This window comes from Trichechus manatus, unplaced genomic scaffold (genome assembly GCF_000243295.1).
Source record: "Trichechus manatus latirostris isolate Lorelei unplaced genomic scaffold, TriManLat1.0 scaffold00001, whole genome shotgun sequence".
Taxonomy (NCBI): domain Eukaryota; kingdom Metazoa; phylum Chordata; class Mammalia; order Sirenia; family Trichechidae; genus Trichechus; species Trichechus manatus.
Genome location: NW_004443937.1, coordinates 15,940,847 through 15,960,120, shown reverse-complemented (window position 1 = coordinate 15,960,120; position 19,274 = coordinate 15,940,847). Strand labels below are relative to the sequence as shown.

The window sequence follows — 19,274 nt, the reverse complement described above, 5'->3', positions numbered from 1 at the left end:
AATGTCATAAAACAATATGCGTACTACTGTTTCATGAGAAACTATTTGTTCTGTAAGCCTTCACCTGAAGTACAATTAAAAAAAAAAAAAAAAAGTTTAAGCTCCACATAAGGGAAAAAAAAAAAAATTCTGTGACTTGGCAAAGATTTCTTAAATAGGATACAAAAAACATTAATTATGAAAGAGAGAAATGATAAATTGGACTTTATTGAAATTAAAAACTTCTATTCTTTGAAAGACACCATTAAGAAAATGAAAAGGCAAGCCACAGGCTGGAAGAAAATATTTGCAAAACATGTATCTGACAAAGTCTGTATTTAGAATACATAAAGAACTCTTACAACTCAATAATAAACAGATAATCTATCTTTTTAAAAATGGGCAAAAGATTTGGACAGAACTTCACAAAAGAAGACGGCATTCAAACCGCCAAGACACACAAGAGAAGAGGTTCAACATCATTAGTCATCACAAAAATGCAAAAATGAAAAATGTGGAAGAAAATATGCACCTAATGACAATCACTCCCAAATCTGGAATGCCAAGCCTAACCTCTCTCCTGAAATCTGGATGCACATTTTCATCTTTCTGCTTCTCTTAATGACTCGTCCAGCTTGGTATATACTAAATAAACACTAACCCTTTTCTACAGGAGAAATTTCTGTCCATTCTCAGTGCTGCAGAAAGCCAGGTTCTTTGCACAATTGTCTTGTTTTTACCCTTTGTGCGCTGTGGATCTTGTACTGAGACTACTTCTCTCTTTGCTGTGGCCATTAGGAAACTCCAAACTGAATCTATTTTACACCAAGTAATTGTATAAATTATATAGCATGCATTTTGAGTGCTAATCTTAATCTTGACTTCAACTTATTTCTTTTCACCTTCAACCCTTATTTATTTTATTTTCTAACCTGTTGTAATGTTTCCACTCCTGTAAGGCATCCTTAAATCCATTTATAAGAAGCATAAGTAAGTGATCTAAAAATTTAAATGCTATTTTCTTCCTAACATTTTCTTCCACACTTAATACTGTAACTATTGAGTTCTCCCTTTTCCTCAGCCTCTGTTTCCATTCATTCTCCCTTTTCAACATCTCTTGAAGACACTTCTTGTTTTCTTGTCCTATTGCCATTGCCTTAATTCAGGTAAGCCACCCAACTGGTCTCCCTCTTTAGACTCTCATTTTGATCAACCTCCCTCCCTCATGAATATGATTATTACACCACTGTTTAAAAATATGAATGTACCAAGTAAGTTCAGTCCTGAGCTAATAATTTCAGAAAGAGAGACAATATTCAGCCATGAAAAAACTTTTTTTTTTTAGAGATAACTAATGTTCACCACATGCCCATCTATGCTTCCTTGAAAAGTAAGATAAACTTTCAGATTTTCTCTTTTGCTGACTTAGTGAGAGAATATGCATGCAAGTGATTTAAAATCTTGACTAATTCCATTCCCCTGTTTTGACTTACAGCTATCAGCCAGCCTCACACAGCAAATCACAGTATGAACTTGGAGACTCCATATGTATTTTAAGGGACATTGAAGGGAATTCATTACTGCTCTTTGACTTTTTAAGCATATCCTGATGGCATCTGCCCGGAATTTCCCAGAAACCACTGGATTCAAATCTTTATCAGTTTCATATATAATCTCTCTGAAACCATCTGGTTCTGAACAGATTATTGGATACAGTCAAGTAAAATCCTGCTAGTAGCTCTAAAAAAAAAAAAAAAAAAAAAAAAGCCCAGATTTACTGGCCTATATGAGACCAAACAGTCAACAATGACTTTAAAAAAAGTATGAGACTGTAAGGAGGCAGGGAATCTAGACTAATGGAAACAAAACAACTGGAAGGGAAGTAATAAGAATGGTTCATGGAGGCTGACAGTAGACTATTGAGGCCTAAATAAAGTAGTGCCACCTGTGGCTTCAGCTGTTCCAGACATGGTATCAATGGTGCAGAAAATACAGCAGGCTAAAGGAGACTGGTACTCAGTCACTGATCTTGCAAATGCTTTTTTTTCCATACCAATCTTAGAAAAGAGCTAGTTGCAGTTTGCTTTCATATGGGAAGGATCTCAACTTACTTTCACTACTTTGCTACAGAGTTACCGGAATTCATCAGCTTACTGTCATAGTTTGGTTAGAAGAGACTTGGACTTGCTGTAGATCTTAAGTGTAATGACTCATTACATTGACAATATTATGTTAACATCAAACACCGGAAGAACAAGCTAGGGCTGATTTGAATACAGTGGTGGCCCACATGACCAACAAAGGCTGGTAAATAAATTCAGCAAAAATCCAGGGCCCTGCCCAAACAGTAAAATTCTTGGGAATAACTTGGGCAAGAGCCATCCATGACATTACACAAGCAACTAAGTTGTTGTTGCTACCTACCCCCAAGACTAAGCAGGAGGCCCAACGTTTGGTTTATTTGGATTCTGGAAAACGCATATTTTACATCTGGGAATATTGCTGGCCCACATCCATAAAACTACTCATAAGAAAACTGCACTCAAATGGGGGCCAGAGCAACAGCAGGCTATGTCTGAATTCCAGAAAGTGGTTTCACTTTCCCTGACATTAGGCCCTTATGATTCACATTCAGACATGATTTTGGAGGTGTCTGTCACATGTGCTTATGTAGACCGGAGCTTATGGCAAAAACCTGAGAATGTGCTCTATGGTGACCACTGGGATTCTGGACTAGAAAGTTTCCAGATGCTGCAGCATGATACATGCCATTTGAAAGGCAATTACTTGCCTGCTATTGGGTGTTGACTGAGACTGCCTCCATGACAGAAGGACATAAAATCATCATGAGACCTGAAATACCTATAATGTCTTGGGTGGTGTCAGAGAAACACTCTAATAAGGAAGGCAGTGCCCAAAATAGTTTCATAATAAAATGGAAGTGGTTCTTACAAGAACAAGCTACTGGAGGAATGCAGGGAGGCACCCACTGTATCCACAAGCAGGCAGCTTCTTTTCCCATAGGTCCTACCGTAGAACCACCGAAGAAGCTGCCAGAGCCCATTGCTACATGGACAGTGCCCTATGAACAATTTTCTGCTGACAAGCAGAAGGCTGCTTGGTTCACAGATGGTAGTTCCAGGGTACGTGGACAACATGTGATGTGGAAAGCTGCTGCATTAAGACCAGCAGATGGAAAAATTCTGACTGAAGACGGTAAGAAGAGGTCAGCTCAATGGGCTGAACTATATGCCGTTTTCCTAGCCGTGATGGAAGAATTGCGTAATGGTGAGAGCCCATATGTTTGGATTTTTACCAATTCACGGGCAGTGGCCAATAGCCTGGCTACATGGTCAGGCAAATGGATGATGAAAAATTGGACTATTAAGGGGACACCCGTGTGGGACACGGACCTATGGAAAGCTCTCTGGGACCTTAAAGGGAACATCAGAATAGGACATGTTGATGCCCATCAGAAAAACTTCCTTCCTGGATCAGAAGGCGATTTGGATCAGCAAGTGAACCTGTTGGTACACTCACTTGAGGTGGCCAATTGGGTCCATGAAATGAGCGGACGTGTGGGGTGCTTGCAGCAATGCAGAGATGGGCTGAATCTAGACACATTCCACATTCACACATTGCATCCTCTGAGGCACAAAATGCCAATAAGGACTGCTCTGTCTGCCAGCAAGAAAGATAGAAGTTGTAGATGGCTATACAGCAGACTCCCCAGGGGGAAAGCCCTGCACATGCAAGTTGATTATATCGGACTAATGACGCTGGTGGCACCAGGTAGCTACAAATGGGTCCTCATAGGCAAAGGTACCTACTCTGGACTAGGCTTTGCACATCCCATGACAAATGCAAATGCCAAAAATACCATAAGGGATTGGAACAAAAGATACTGTACCAATTTGGGCCACCAAGTTATATTTCATCAGACCAAGGAACACACTTTACAAGGCCACAGGGTGTAGCAATGGGCCAAGAAACATCATATTAAATGGACACCCTTAGAGTAATAGTGTGATAGAGAATTGGAATGGGCAATTGAAACATTTGTTATCTAAAACGGGGGGTGGGGTGGATAAAGGCATGAAGGGCTGGCTCACACGTCTTCATGAGTGTGTGTTCACACTCAACATGAGGGTGACAAAGGGAGAATCACCACTGGACAGATTCCCACGTCTCTCTGGGAAATATGGGGAAGAGGGGGTGGGGGAGGATGCTGGTGCCAATGTACAGTTCTTCCCCACATCACCTAAAATTGCTTTTTTCCTGCCAGATGCTGCGGTTCCAGGACTAGGGATGCAGCTGTGGGTGCTGGAAGCCGGGGTGATCCTTAAGCAAGAGACTGTAACTATACCCCTGAACGTGTATGTAAGAATTTCCAAGGGCCTGATGGGATGGACTGTACCTTCCCCCCATCTGGCAAAATTAAGATTGACAATGAATACTACCATACTGCCTAGTGGGCAAGATAGCACAGTAGTGTTATACCTATGTAACCCTACCCAACATGAATGGGAGTGGACTGAGGGGGAAGCACTTGCCAGACTTGTCTTGCTACCAGCAATCTGGAACAGCACAGCAGCTGAAACTGATGTTCCTTCCCAAGAAAGAAAGGTTTGGATAAAAATAAATGACAAATGGAAGGAAGGAGAAATAACAGCTGAAGGTAAAGGAATGAATAAATGGGTTATGCAGCAGGGGAAACCTAACATTATGTTGATACCTTGAGAGAGATTCAGAGCAAGGGAATAATCTTCTCTCAGCTGAATTTTGTCAGAGGCCAGAAAGGGTGAAGACGGGATGATTTTTGGAGAACCTGACCAGATCAGCTAGAAACCTGCAGCAGACCTGAATGGCTGGTACCTGAGTAAACTCACCTTTTGGACTCTTTGCCCTATTGAAGAACTAATTGCTAATGGCTGTTTTGGACAGGTAAAATGATTGTGAGGGGGAAGTTATCCTCCAAATATGAAAGAACCATGGCTAGAAAAGCCAGGGGGTGGCCTGTGGTGTGATGAATTACTTAGTATGGCCTTTCTCACCCTGGTCTTGTAACTCCCACCCAGGCAATTAGGTGGGGCTGTGCAAATAAGATAATTGTGGCTCACCAAAGGGACTGGTCAGTTTTGTCTTAAAAGAGAGCCAATTCCAGAACAGAAAGAAGAGCCCATCACCACCAAGGCAGGAGAGACCAGAAGGAGATGGTGCAGTGCGCTTCTCAGCCCATGGAGCAAGAAAGCTGAGTGCCTGTGGGCAGAGACTGAGGACCAGGGAGAAGCCTACGCCTGACCCACAAATTTCGGACTTACCAGCCCCCACAACCGCATGAGCCATTTCCTTTATACAGTTTGTGAGTTCTGTTAGACATTGCAGTGAATTAGGGAACCCAAAGACGGGAGGGGAAGTGCTGAGGGGAGAGGGAGTAGTTGATGTTAGAAGATGATAGAGTGGTACAGCAGCTTAGAGAAGTTGGACATTTGGGACATCTTTAACTTCCGCCTCATAGGAACCAGCTTTGTGCTGATCTTTATAGAAGAAAGTATTCATTTAGTAGCCATTGAGGAAATGCAAATTAAAACCACAATATCATTCCACATCTATCAGAATGGCTAAAATAAAAAACGACACCACCAAATGCTAGCGGAAAGGTGGAGAGCCTGGATCCCACAGACAATGCTGGCGGAAACGTAAAATGGCACAGCCGCTTCTTACAGTGGCTGGCAGTTTCTTAAAAAACTAAACATGCAACTACCATTGTTGCTGTTGGTTGCCATCAAGTCGATTCTGATTCACAGCGACTCCACGTGTGCAGAGTAGAACTGCTTTACAGGGTTTTCAAGGATGTGAGCTTTCAGAAGCCATTCACTAGGCCTGTCATCCAAGGTACCTCTGGGTGGGTTCAAACAGCTGAACTTTCAGCTAGTAGTAGAGCACTTAACCATTTGCACCACCCAGGGACTCCAGCAATTGAACTCCTGCGCATTTATCCCAGAGAAACGCAGACTTAAATTCACACAAACACTTGTACACAAATGTACATAGCAGTTTTATTTGTAAGAGGCCTCAAACCGGAAACAATGCAAATATCCTTCACTAGGTGAATGGTTACACAAAACGTGGTACATCCATACCATGGAATATTATTCAGAAATAAAAAGGAACATCTCAGGGGACATCTAGCTCAACTGGCATAACACAGTTTATAAAGAAAATGTTCTACATCCTACTTTGGAGAGTAGCATCTGGGGTCTTAAAAGCTTGTGAGAGGCCATCTAAGATACTCCACTGGTCCCACGCCATCTGGAGCAAGGGAGAGTGAAGAAAACCAAAGACACAGAGGAGAAATTAGTCCCAAAGACTAATGGACCACAACTACCACAGCCTCCACCAGACTTGAGTCCAGCACAACTAGATGGTGCCTGGCTACCACCACCGACTGTTCCGACAGGGATCACAACCGAGGTCCCAGACAGAGCTGGAGAAAAACACAGAACGAAACTCTAACTCACACAAAAAGACCAGACTTAACTGGTCTAACAGAGACTAGAGAAACTCCAAGAGTATGGCCCCTGGACACCGTTTTAACTTAGTACTGAAGTCACTCCTGAGGTTCACCCTTTAGCCAAAGATGAGACAGGCCGATAAAACAAAACTAGGTTAAATAGGCACACCAACCTAGGGGTAAGGATGAGAAGGCAAAAGGGGACAGGAGAGCTGGTAACGGGGAGCCCAAGTTCGAGAAGGGGAGAGGGTTAACATGTCATGGGGTTGGCAACCAATGTCACAAAACAATATGTGTATTAATTGTTTAATGATAAATTAATTTGCTCTGTAAACCTTCATCTAAAGCACAATGGGAAAAAAAAGAAATAAAAAGGAACAAACTATTGATACACGCACCAAACTGTATGGTGAATTATGCTAAGTGAAAAAAGCAAATCCCAAAAGGTTATATACTGTATGATTCCATCAGTATAACATTCTTGAAATGACAAAGTTATAGAGATGGAGAACAGATTAGTATTTGCTAGGGTTTAGGGGTTGAGACAGAAGGTGAGAGGTAGCTGTGGCCATAAAAGGGTTGCATAAGGGATCCTTGTGATGCAACTGTTCTGTGTCTTGACTGTGGTGGTGGTCACATAAATATACACGTATGATAAACCTACATAAGTACACAGCACACATTCACACACATATGAATCATTACATGTAAAACTGGTGAAATCTGAAGGAGGTCAACTAAATTGTAGCAATCTCCTGGCTGAGATATTTTACAAGGATTGAAGAGCTCGGCTGCTAACTGAAAGGTCAGTAGTTTCGAGCCGCCAGTCGCTCCACAGGAGAAAGATATGGCAGCCTGCTTCCGTAAAGATTACAGCCTTGGAAACCCTATGGGGCAGTTCTACTCTGTCCTATAGGGTGACTATGAGTCAGAATCAACTTCACGTCATTATTAAACATTATCTCTTCTAACAGGAACAACCCTGTGTTTGGGCCAAGAAACACACAGGGATAAACCCACACTGTCTGGAAGTTCAACTAAAACTGATTTTCAACAAAAAAAACTATGATACAATGGGTGCCTTTTTTCTTTCCTTTTGTCTATATTTTCTAAATCTTCTTTAATAAGTGTGAATTTCTTTTATTAATGAAATAAAATGCAGATTGTAAAGAAAAACTCAGAAGTAGAAAAAAGTATATTCAGAAAAAAAGTAGTCTCACATCACTGCAAAAAAAACATTTAAAAATCAACTGTACTTCTATATACCAGCAACAATCAGAAATTTAAATTTGAAAAATAAAATACCATTTATAACATCAAAAGATTTTAAATACAAACCATCAAAAAACTTTTGACAAAAACTGTTCAGGGTCTGTACACTGAAAACTACATACAAACACTGCTGAGAGAAATTAAACAGGACCTAAGTAAATGGAGAGATATAACATGATCATGGATCAGAAGAGTCAACACTGTTATAATCTCAATTCTCTCCCAAACTGATCTATAAATTAATTGTAATCCTAATCATAATCCCAGTAGGATCTTTTTTTTTTTTTCTTTTTGTAGAAACTGAAATGCTAATTCTAAAATTTACAGGGAAATGCAAAGGACCTAGAAGATAGAAGAGTCAAAACAACTTTGGAAAAGAACAAAGTTGGAGGACTAACACTATCTGATTTTAAGCCTTACTACAAAGCTCAGTAAACAAGACAATGTAGTATTTGCATAAAGGGAGACAAATGGATCAATAAAACAGAATAGAGAGTTCAGAAATAAACACGCCCCCCACATAAATGGTCAATTGATGTTTTACAAAGGTGCCAAGTTAATTTAATGGGAAAAGGATAATCTCTTCAACAAATGTTGCTTGAACAACTGAACAGCCATATGCAAAAAAATATCCTCAAACTTTACCTCACACCATATACAAAATTTAATTTGGTAGAACTACCATATAACCCAGCAATTCCACTCCTAGGTATATATGCAAAAGACTTGAAAGCAGAGACTCAAACAGAAGACTTGTACACCAACGTTCATTGCTGCACTATTCACAACAGCCAAAAGGTGGAAACAATCTAAATGCCCATCAACAGATATATGGATAAACAAAATGTGGTACATACATACAATGGAATATTACCTAGCCAGTGGGAGAAATGAAGTCTTGAATCACGCTACATATGGATGGAGCTTGAAGACATTATGCTGAGTGAAATAAGTCAATCACAAAAGGACAACTATTGCATAAAAGACAAGAAAAGGCAAATGTATAGAGACCAAAGTTTATTAGTAGCTACCAGGGAGGGGAGGGAAGGGACGGGGGGGTGGCTAATGGTGACAGAAAAATAGCATTGATTAAGGGTAGGTTACACAGCCAATTACTGCAACTGCTGTCAATAAGCTGTACAACTGTAAAAAGCTGAACTGGCAAAAGTTGTGTGATAAATGTACTTACAACAATGACAAAAAAAAAAAAAGAGTAGCCGCTGATTTGGTTCCTTGGTTCCAAGGTTTAGGGTCATGGTTTCATGGGACATCCCAGTTAACTGGCTAATAATGCGTTCAGTGCTTCTGTTTTACCCCTAGCTCTTTGCATAGCGCCTGGGGTCTTAAACGCTTGCAAGCAGCCATTCAAGGCACAATAATTGGTTTCTATTCACCTGGAGCAACAGAGGAAGAAGGAGAGTCAAGAACAGAAGGAGGATACGGAATGTGTGGTTAACTGCCTCCATGAATAACTGCCGCCTTTACCATTAGACCAGAAAAACTGGATGGTGCCCAGCTACCATTGCTGAACATTTCTGATCGAAGATTTTATAGAAGAATCCTGATCAAAAGGGGAAAATGCAGAACAGTATTTCAAATTCACATGGAAACCAGACTTTCTGGAGCCATGGAAGCTGGAACTTCTGAAACTATTGCTCTGAGATTATCTTTAAATTTTAAAACCAAAAATATCCCCTGAAGTTTTCTTAAAACCAAACAATAGTTTAGCTTAACTGTAAAGAATGTCTGCCCTGAGCACTATGCTCTTTCAAGATCTATCTATATGGGATCAAAGTGACAACAGTAACCCGAAAGATTAGATAGGAAATTTAGGGGGCAATGAGTTTATGTCAACGAGGAAGAAACAGTTCACAAAAGGAGGGTGAGAATGGATGTACAACTTGAAGAATGTAATCAATGTCATGGAACTGTACATGCAGACACTATTGAATTGGTGTATGTTTTGCTGTGTATATTCTCAACAACTACAACAAAATAAAAAAAATTAAAAACAAAAATGTAGAATGGATCATAGGCCTAAAAGACAACAGGAGAAAATTGTTGTGACCTTAAGTTTGGCAAAGATTTCAAATACGATACAAAAAGCACTTATAAAAGGGAAAAAAAAGAAAGAAAAAACTGCACTTACTCAAAATACAAGATTTTTGCTCTTTAATAAAAGATACTGTTAAGAAAATTAAAAGGCAAGCCATGGACTAGGAGAAAATATTTGCAAAACATTTTGGACAAAAGACTTGCATCTAGAATATATAAATACTTGTCACAACTCAATAATAAAGATAACCCAAATGCTTAAAAAATGGGTAAAATATTTGAAAGACACTCTTCCGAAAAAGCAAAAGGAATGGCAAATAAGCACAGGAAAAGAGGCTGAACATCATGAGTCATTAACCCGCAACCCATTGCTGCCAAGTTGATTCCGACTCATAGTGACCATATAGGACAGAGTAGAACTGCCCCATAGGGTTTCCAAAGGAGCGCCTGGTGGACTGGAAAAGAGGCTCAACATCATGAGTCATTAACCCGCAACCCATTGCTGCCAAGTTGATTCCGACTCATAGTGACCATATAGGACAGAGTAGAACTGCCCCATAGGGTTTCCAAAGGAGCGCCTGGTGGACTCGAACTGCCGACCTTTCGGTTAGCAGCTGAACTAATTAGTCATTATGGAAATGCAAATTAAAACCACAATAAGATACCACTTGGTATGGATTGAAGTGTTTCCACAAAAAATGCATATTGTAAATTCTAAACCCTATACTTGCTTGTGTATGTAATCCCATCTGAGAATAGGGTTTTCTTTGTTATGTTAACGAAGTCATGTAAGTGTAGGGTGTGTCTTAAACCAATCACTTTTGAGATATAAAAAGAGATTAGGCACAGAAGCAGGGAGCACTAATCCGGGAAAGACTGATGCCACACCCCATGAAGATGGCCAAGGAACCCAGGAACAGAAGTTGAAAAGAGACAACGACCGGAATTCCCCCAGAGCCGAGAGAGAGAAAGCCTAGAGTGGGTGCCCTAAATTCAGACTTCTAGCCTCCTAAACTGTAAGAAAATAAATTTATTTGTTAAAGCCACCCACTTACGATATTTCTGTTATAGCAACACTAAGAAACTAAGACACTGCTATTATTTCCATTAACCAGTTGCCATCCAGTCGATTCTGACTCGTGGCAACCCTATGTGTGTCAGAGTAGTACTGTACTCCATTGGGTTTTCAATGGCTGATTTCTCAGAAGTAGATAGCCAGGGCTTTCTTCCGAGACACACCCACTAGAAGGGCTAAAGTTAAAAAGACTGACCATACCAAATGTCTGTGAAAATGTGGAGCAACTAGAACTTTTATATACTGCTGGTGGGTATATGAAGTGGTAACCCCTTTGGAAAACAGTTAAGCAGTTTCTCAAAGAGTTGAACATGCACCTACAATAAGGCTCAAGCATTTATTTCTAGGCATTCACCCAAGAGAAAGGCAAACATTTGTATACACAAAGACCCGTACAAGAATGTTCACAGGAATGAGAAACTAATTTCTGCTGTAAATTTTCACCTAAAACACAATAAAATTAAAAAAAAAAAAAGCCAGAAATAGAAATACCTCATGATCCAGCAATCCCACTCCTAGGTATACGCCCTAGAGATCTAATAGCAGTGACATGAATAGACATATGTGCACGCGTATGTTCACTGCAGTGTTATTCACAATAGCAAAAAAATGGAAACAACCTAAGTGCCCATCAACAGATGAACGGATAGACAAATTGTGGTACATACAGACAATGGAATACTACACAGCTATAATGAATAATGATGAACTCTCGAAACATTTTATAACATGGATGAATCTGGAGGACATTATGCTGAATGAAATAAGCCAATCACAAAAAAACAAATATTGTATGATCTCACTTTCATAAAAAGAATAAAAAAAAAATGAACGTTCACAGTAGCTTTTTTTGTAATAGTTAAAATCTGGTTACATACCAAATGTCACAGGTGAATATATTTTTTTAAAAAATTGTGGTATATCAAAGAAATGCTACTCAGCATTAAAAATGAAAGAACTACTAGTACATGTAACATGGATGAAATACATTTATGCTGAGTGAAAGAAGCCAGACAAAAACATACATAATGTTTGCATTCCAGGAAATGCAAACTAATCTATAGCATAGAAAGCAGATTAGTGGTTGCCTGGGAAGGGGGAAGGAATGAAAGGCGCACAAGGAAATGTTAGGGGTGATGGATATGCTTATTACCTTGATTGTACTGATGGTTTCTCCTCTGAGGTAAACATATGTCAGAATTTAGCAAATTGTACACTTTAAATATTTGCAATTTATTTTAAATCAACTGTACCACAGTAAAAGCTGGGGGTGGGGGTACTCTTGCAAACCTGATAGCAAAAGTTTACATAAAAGAACAAGGAACTAAAAAACTTAAAAAAAGATTCAAGTATGAAGGCAACCACTAGAACAAAAACAAAAATTTCTAAATAACAAAAGAAGTTTATACACAACTAAGCAACTTTTAAAACTAGCAACATAATGACAGTTAATGATGTAGAGCACTAGTTCTCCAAGTGTGTCCTGGGGAACCTGAGACCCTTCCAGAGGGCCCACCAAAGTCAAAACTATTTTAATAATCATAGAAGGATGTCATTTGCCTTTTTAATTCCAATTCTCTCATGAGTGTACAGTGGAGATTCCCAAAGGCTACATGATGTGTGATATCACAACATATTACATGCAGAAGCAGATATGAGACTCCAGTTTTCTTTTAATAAGCCAAACATCGAAAAGAGTTGTAAAAACGCAAAACGATGCTACTTTCTCTAAATTTATTTTGAAAAATATTATTTTTCGTTGAAAATACTGTTTATGTTAACATCATAGTTATCATATTTTATCATTATTTTAAATAAAGTAATAAAGGAGTACAGTATTTTTTTAATTTCCCAGTTTTAATTTCTAATAGGATAAATACTGGTAAACAAAACCAACATAAACAAACATTCTTTGGGACCCTCAATTATAAGTGTAAAAGTATCCTGAGACCAAACAGTTTGAGGACCACTGCTGTCAATCAAATGTCACTGCAACCTCAGTCAGCTCCCTCAGGAAGAAGCAGTGTCCCCTGTTTGAGGACTGGCTGACCGCTCTATGGAGGGACCCTGCATGGGGAAGGGATTTTAGTCTAGATAAGTGCTACTCAATCGTTGTTTGTAGGCTGGTGCTGGTCCACAAACTCTTTCTGGTTCATAACAAGCGAAATACAGAAATTGAGACTAAACCGTTAAAAACATTTACAGCAATTTTACATTAACACAACAACCAAACACATAATCAGTGGGCTTGTATTTTGTATGTCTTTTTTATCTCATTTTCCTAGTAACTGATTTCTATTGTATTTTACAAAAGTGTCGAACTGCAACAGATTGAAAACTTTTAAAACTGGTCCTTCCCCACAGATGCATTGAGAAGCAATGAACTAGATGTTTTATAATTAAATAGCAATTGAAATGATCCTTAAAGTAAAATACTATCAGTAGATACTATTTCTCTGTGATTAATAACACTCAAGAGTTTCCCCTATGTACAGTACTTAGAATATAAATACCAAAGCAATCTCTCTTAAAATAGAACTCTGTAATGATATAGAAAATCATACATACCGTCTTCAGTGAAGAATTTTTCTACTGGCCCCATAAACTGATTAATTTCATTAAGTTCCTCTTGATCAACTTCTGGAAATGGGAAAACTTCTTTCTAAAAACGATAAACATTTACTGAAAATTTAATTTTTTAGTCTCCCATCATGGTAATATCAGTCCAAAGGGAAGGAGAAAGGTTTGCTAGATTCTACATCTGGCTGGCAGGATATTACGCGCTGAAGGAAGTAGAAAGTAAACCTCAGACTGCTTCACACATAAGAACTGTGTGTTAGACTGCAGCACACAGGCACAACTTCCTTTCCTGCAGGTTTAGTCCTGGTTTTGATCAGGCTTCTTTTTCAGTAACACATTATGAGGCTTATCCCATGAAACGAAGAACCCTAGGTCAACATTTAGAAGTCCTCCGCTCTAGTCCTTCATTTGCTGCTGTGTGGCCTGGGCCAAATTCCTCCACCACTCCAAGTTTCCACTGTCTCACCCATAATATGCAGGTAATATTTACTCAAGGTTGTTGTGGGGATCATGGAAGATAATGGATGTGAAAGCACTTTACTAAACGGTAATGCTCTACATCAATTATTTTGTGAGTTCAAAGATGCTGCCACTGACAAGAGCTTTGTGGTTAGAAGGTCTGACACGGAGCAGGCCTCCCACCAAGCTGCAAACTCCAGCCTCTCTTTCTGCCTGCTCCCTGATGTCTTCTACTTGTGCCAAATGTGCAAGGTAGCATGGTCACTGGATGAGGCCCTGCTGTGGAGCCAGAGCAACCTGAACTCAGCCCTGGCTCTGCCACTTCTTAGATGTGTGACTTGGGCAAGTCACATGATCTTTCTTGGTGTCAGTTTCTCTTCTGTTACCAATGATCCTATTTATCTCAGGAGGCAGTTGTGATGCTCAAAAGTCGTAATGTGACCTGGAATATAAAGTAGTTATAATTATTTGTATCAGATACTGGCTCTGATCTTGTTGCCATCTCATGGTCTGGAAAATGACTTCGCTTCAAGTCTGTCTCAAACTGGTGAGTAGCCAATGTTTCCAACCACCCAAGATTCCGCACTGGACCATCACTATACATTGCTTAAATCATCTCACTGCGTCCACAGCCCCTCTGGCTTTCTGTGCTCCAGCTACCCCTTCAGCTGTCAGCATGACATGACTATCTGAGAAGAGATGTCCCAGGTCATAAGCTGCCAGCTCCCAGGAGCCCTGCCTTTCTTCATGACACTACTCACCAAGTGTTTCAAGAAAGATCTTCAGAGGAATCTCCAGTCTTCCCCCGCTCCAACCCCTGTCTATCTACTCAACTACCAAAGCCTCTCCATTCTAATAATACACTCCCAAATATGTTTTCTCCTTTATAGGTGAGTCCCTACCCGAAAGTGACAGCTAACCTAAAGGAATTCCTGCCTCCAGGCCATCCCAGACTTGCCTTCAAGGTGGTCTAGAAAGAAAAGATGCTGATGATTCTCATCACTCTACAGCCCCTCAGAATAAAGCCTAATCTCCTTAGTTTAACATCCAGAGGTTCAACCCATCCCCACCACATTTTCTGTCACAGGCTTATTAGTTCACCCTGGGGCCTTGAGCAATGGGCTGTGTCATGGGAAGATTATTCTGGTACCAGTAAGCACGTTGGATAACAAAAGAGAAACAGCCCTCAGCCACACCCAAAGGATAACTGCTACAGGGAGAGAACTTGGGTACATGTAAGAAATAACCCCGATTACAATGTTCAAAAGCTGAATGGGCTCCCTCACAGGTGTTATGTTCAACTTTTATCAGCAATTTTCAAGTTTGTTTTGTTCTGTTTTAGCAATTTTCAAGATTTTTAATAATAAATCTAGGGCAAAAACCAAATACAGTCAATCTTCAATGTTTGCGGATTCTGTTTTTGCAAATTCTCCTATCTTCTAAAATTTATGTGTGACCTCAAATTCAGTACTCACATCACTTTCATGGTCATCCACTGACATGTGCAGAGCAATGAAAAATTTGAGTGGTCTGATACACATGTTCCCAGCTGAGGCGGAACAAGGTGACTCTCTACCTTCTTGTTTCAGTTACACTGCAAACAAGTACACTTTTCATGGTCTATTGAGTGCCACACTTTTCGCATCTTTGTGCTTTTTGTTGATGATTTTGCTGTTTAAAATAGCCCCCAAGCATAAAACTGAAGTGCTGTCTAGTGTTTCTAAACACAGGAGAAAATAAAAGTGTTAGACAGCTTTGTTGAAGTATGAGTTATAGTGCTGTTGGCTTCGAGTTCAATGTTAACGAATCAACAATATGTATTAAAGTGTCTTTAAATAAACACACAAGGTAACATATATAAAACAAGGTGATATACTGATGGGTTAATGAAAATGCTGTGATCAGAGGCTTACAGGAACCTAACCCTGTATTTCCCCAGGAGCTCAGTATGCACTAATTCAGTGTTCATGGAGACTTTGAAGAACATAACTACCACGAATAACAATAATCAACTGTATATAAAACAGTCTCACCCACTCAACTTCCCAGTAGACCCTGTGGTAGCCCCAGGGGCACTTCCATGAACAGCTAGGGTTCAACTGAGGACAGTGTAACAACTACTAGTCTATATGATCTTCAAGGTCTACTCCTATTCTGAAAGTCTAAGCATTGTTGTCACTTTTCTGCTCAATCTCCAATAACGTTGTAAGAGGTGACTTGGCCTGAACCAGAGTAGTAGCAGTGGTGGTGCTTAGAAGTTGTCAGCTTCTGAACAGAACCTGAAGGCAGAGAAAGTAGGATCTGCTATCAGATTAAATGTAGTCTCTAAGAATAAGAGGAGTTAAAGATGATGCTAGGTGTTTGGCCTGAACAAGTAGAATAATACAGCTGCTATTATACGGTTGCTATGAGTCAAAATCAACTCGACGGCAACAGGTTTGGTTTTGGGTTTATCCATGATAAGACTGGAGAAGGAGCAGGATTATTCGGTTGGGAGACCTGGAACTCAATTCTGGGTATGTTAAGTTTGAGATAGGCATTCCTGGGTGGCACAAATGGTTAAGTGCTTGGCTACCAATGAAAAAGCTGACAGCTCGAATACACCCAAAGGTGGGAGGTGGGGCCAAGACGGCAGAGTGGTCAGATGCTTCCAGTGTTTCCTCTTACAACAAAGACCCAAAAAAACAAGTGAATGGATTATATGTGACTATCTAGGAGCCCTGAATATCAGGGGCAAGGTTGAGGAATTGGACTGGATGGTGGGGGGAGGGAGAGATGGTTTGCAAGCGGAGAGGAGTTGCCAGACCTGACCTGGTGAGAGCCTGAGCCCTTCAGCCTGGATCAGCTCGGGGTGAGCGGTGAGGCAGGCAAGTGGCGGCGCTCGGGAGGCATTTTCCACACCGGGAGGGACCCAGCGGCAGAGAGTCTGCTCAGCCATCCAGAGCCGGTAAGAGGCAGCCCTTGATTGGCAAAGGATGAGTACTTGCGTCGTGCCTATCACGTGGATCAAAAACACCCCCCTTAGGGAAAAACCTCTCTCCTATTTACCTCCCCACTTCCTGCTCTGCACTGGGTCCCGGACCGGCTTCAGCAGTTGCCGAGTCCCCTGGGCTGGAAGTAGGACCCGTAACGTGCCCTGAGCCATTCTCTCAGCCTTGGAGAGTGAACAAATTAACAAATGGGAAAAAAATAATCTGCCGACTCCCTAAGCCAGGAACTCAGGGCAGACACAGCTCCTTTGCCTAGGCACAAGCACAAGGGATCCACGGACTTTTGAGTGCCTTTCCCCCTGCATAGACTTGTGTGGGCCCATTTCAACGGCATAGGCTCTCATTACCGCAGTACAACAGGGTATATACCTGAAGTCTAACTTCAACTGTTTCAGCTGTGAAGTGGCAGGTTCATGACATTTGACACTGCTCTGCCCATTAAGCAGGGTCTTCACCTACCAATATCAGGGGCCTGAGGACTGGTGGCTCCACCCATGCCACCTAGCCACCTGCGATATGGGCCCAAGAATAAGAGGTGTCCCCCAGTCGTTACAGCCAACAGCACTGACTGCTCATAGTCTGGCTGCAAAACCCATCCATCTATGCACTCTAGGGAACAGGGACATGCTTTCCTCCTGGATATTTGGGGGTGGCCATCAGCCCCCTGCCTTGCTCAGCCTGTGTCCCCCTGCTGCAGCTGGACGCCTGTGCCTACACCAATCATCCATGCCTGTCTAGAACTGTAGGTGAGAGCCTGCACCACACACTTGGTGGCCGACGACCTGGACACATGAGCTGAATCCATACAAGAGGAGTGGGCAGACTCCTGAGCTCACATACTTAGTGGCAGGTCTGGCCACCTGGGGGCAGGACATTGGAGTTTCAATGGTGCTAGTGACTGGGCTAGCCCACACAAGCAGCCTATTTGGGCATATCAAAACAAAACAAAACAAGAAGCTAGGACACAGTAAGCAAACGAATACATCCAAAGGTGCCTCAGAAGAAAGTCCTGGTGATCTAAAAGATCACAGCTAATGAAAACCCTATGGAGCACAGTTGTACTCTGACACACATGGGGTCACCATGAGTTGGCATTGACTCAAAGGCAAGTGGTTTTGATTTTTTTAAAATTTGGGATACCTGTTAGACAAATGGAGCATTTGAGTGGAAAAACAGATATAAAGAGTCTGGAGTACAGGGGAGAAATCTGAGCGGAAGAAATAAATTTGAGTAATCAGGATATTGAAGGTATTTAAAGCCATGATATCAAATAAGAGTATCAAAGGGATGATTACAGATGAAGCTCCAACTCCGACTGGGCTATTTGGGAATAATGGCCAAAGTTTAGAGGTCAAGGAGCTAAGAAGGAACCAAGAAAGGAACCTGAGAAGTCAGTGAGGTAGAAAACTCAGGAGAAAATTATTCTTTTTAGAAGTCAGCTGTGGTATGATTAATTACTTTCGTGTGTGGCCTTCCTAGCCATGATCTTGTAACTCCTACCCAGGTGATTGTGAGATAGGGTAATTGTGGTCTACCAAGACAACTGGTCAGCTTTGCCTTAAAAGAGAGCCAATTCCAGAGCAGGGAGGAGCCCATGACCACAAGGAAGGAGAGATCCAGCAGCAGGAGACAGCGTGCTGGCTTCCTGGCCCAAGGAGGGAGAAAGCTAAGTGCCTTTGGGTAGAGACTGGGGGCCAGGGAGAGGCGTGCCTGTGAGCACGGCTGGAGAGAGGCCGTCCTGATGGAAGAACTGTATCTTGAGTGTTCTTGAGCCTGAATTGTAACTGTTACTTCCCTAATAGCCCCATAATTGTGAGTATGGTCTGTGCGTTATGTGTGGCCACTGCAATGAATTATCGAACCCAGTAGAGAGTGCTGTGGGAGGGACGGTGGGTGTCCGAATTAGTAGAGACGGCAGAGAGAGGAGGCATGTCTGACCTCCGAGTCATGGGAATCAGGCTTGGGCTGTTGATCTTGATTCGCCTTTCCCCTTGTGAAGTAAGAGGTCAGACACTGCCCTCAAGCCGTTTTTATACCAGCTAATGCCAAAGATGAAGAAATTGAAGATTTTTACCAACTTCTGCAGTCTGAAATTGAACAAACATGCGTTCAAGATGCATTGATAATTACTGGTGATTGGAATGGGTAAGGTAGAAACCAGAAGAAGGAAAAGTAGTTGGAAAATATGGCCTTGGTGAGACTTCCAGCAAGATGGCGCTCTAGGCAGAAACACCACGCCGTCCCTCCACAACAAAGATCCGAAAAACTAAGCCAAACCGAGAATCAACAATCCTGAAACCCTAGAACATCAAATGAAGAGATAAAGAACTCAGCCGAACACCAAACGGAT

At 41.2% G+C, this 19,274-nt stretch overlaps 1 protein-coding gene across 1 annotated transcript in view; it reads right to left on the bottom strand.

Annotated features, from left to right (window-relative positions):
* ACAD9 (acyl-CoA dehydrogenase family member 9) overlaps nt 1-19,274 on the bottom strand; it is a 94,336-nt gene that overhangs the window by 47,451 nt on the left and 27,611 nt on the right. Inside the window, exon 2 of the mRNA XM_004368379.2 lies at nt 13,464-13,557. Within this exon, the coding sequence (XP_004368436.1) occupies nt 13,464-13,557 (94 nt within the window). The remainder of the gene's footprint in view (nt 1-13,463; nt 13,558-19,274) is intronic.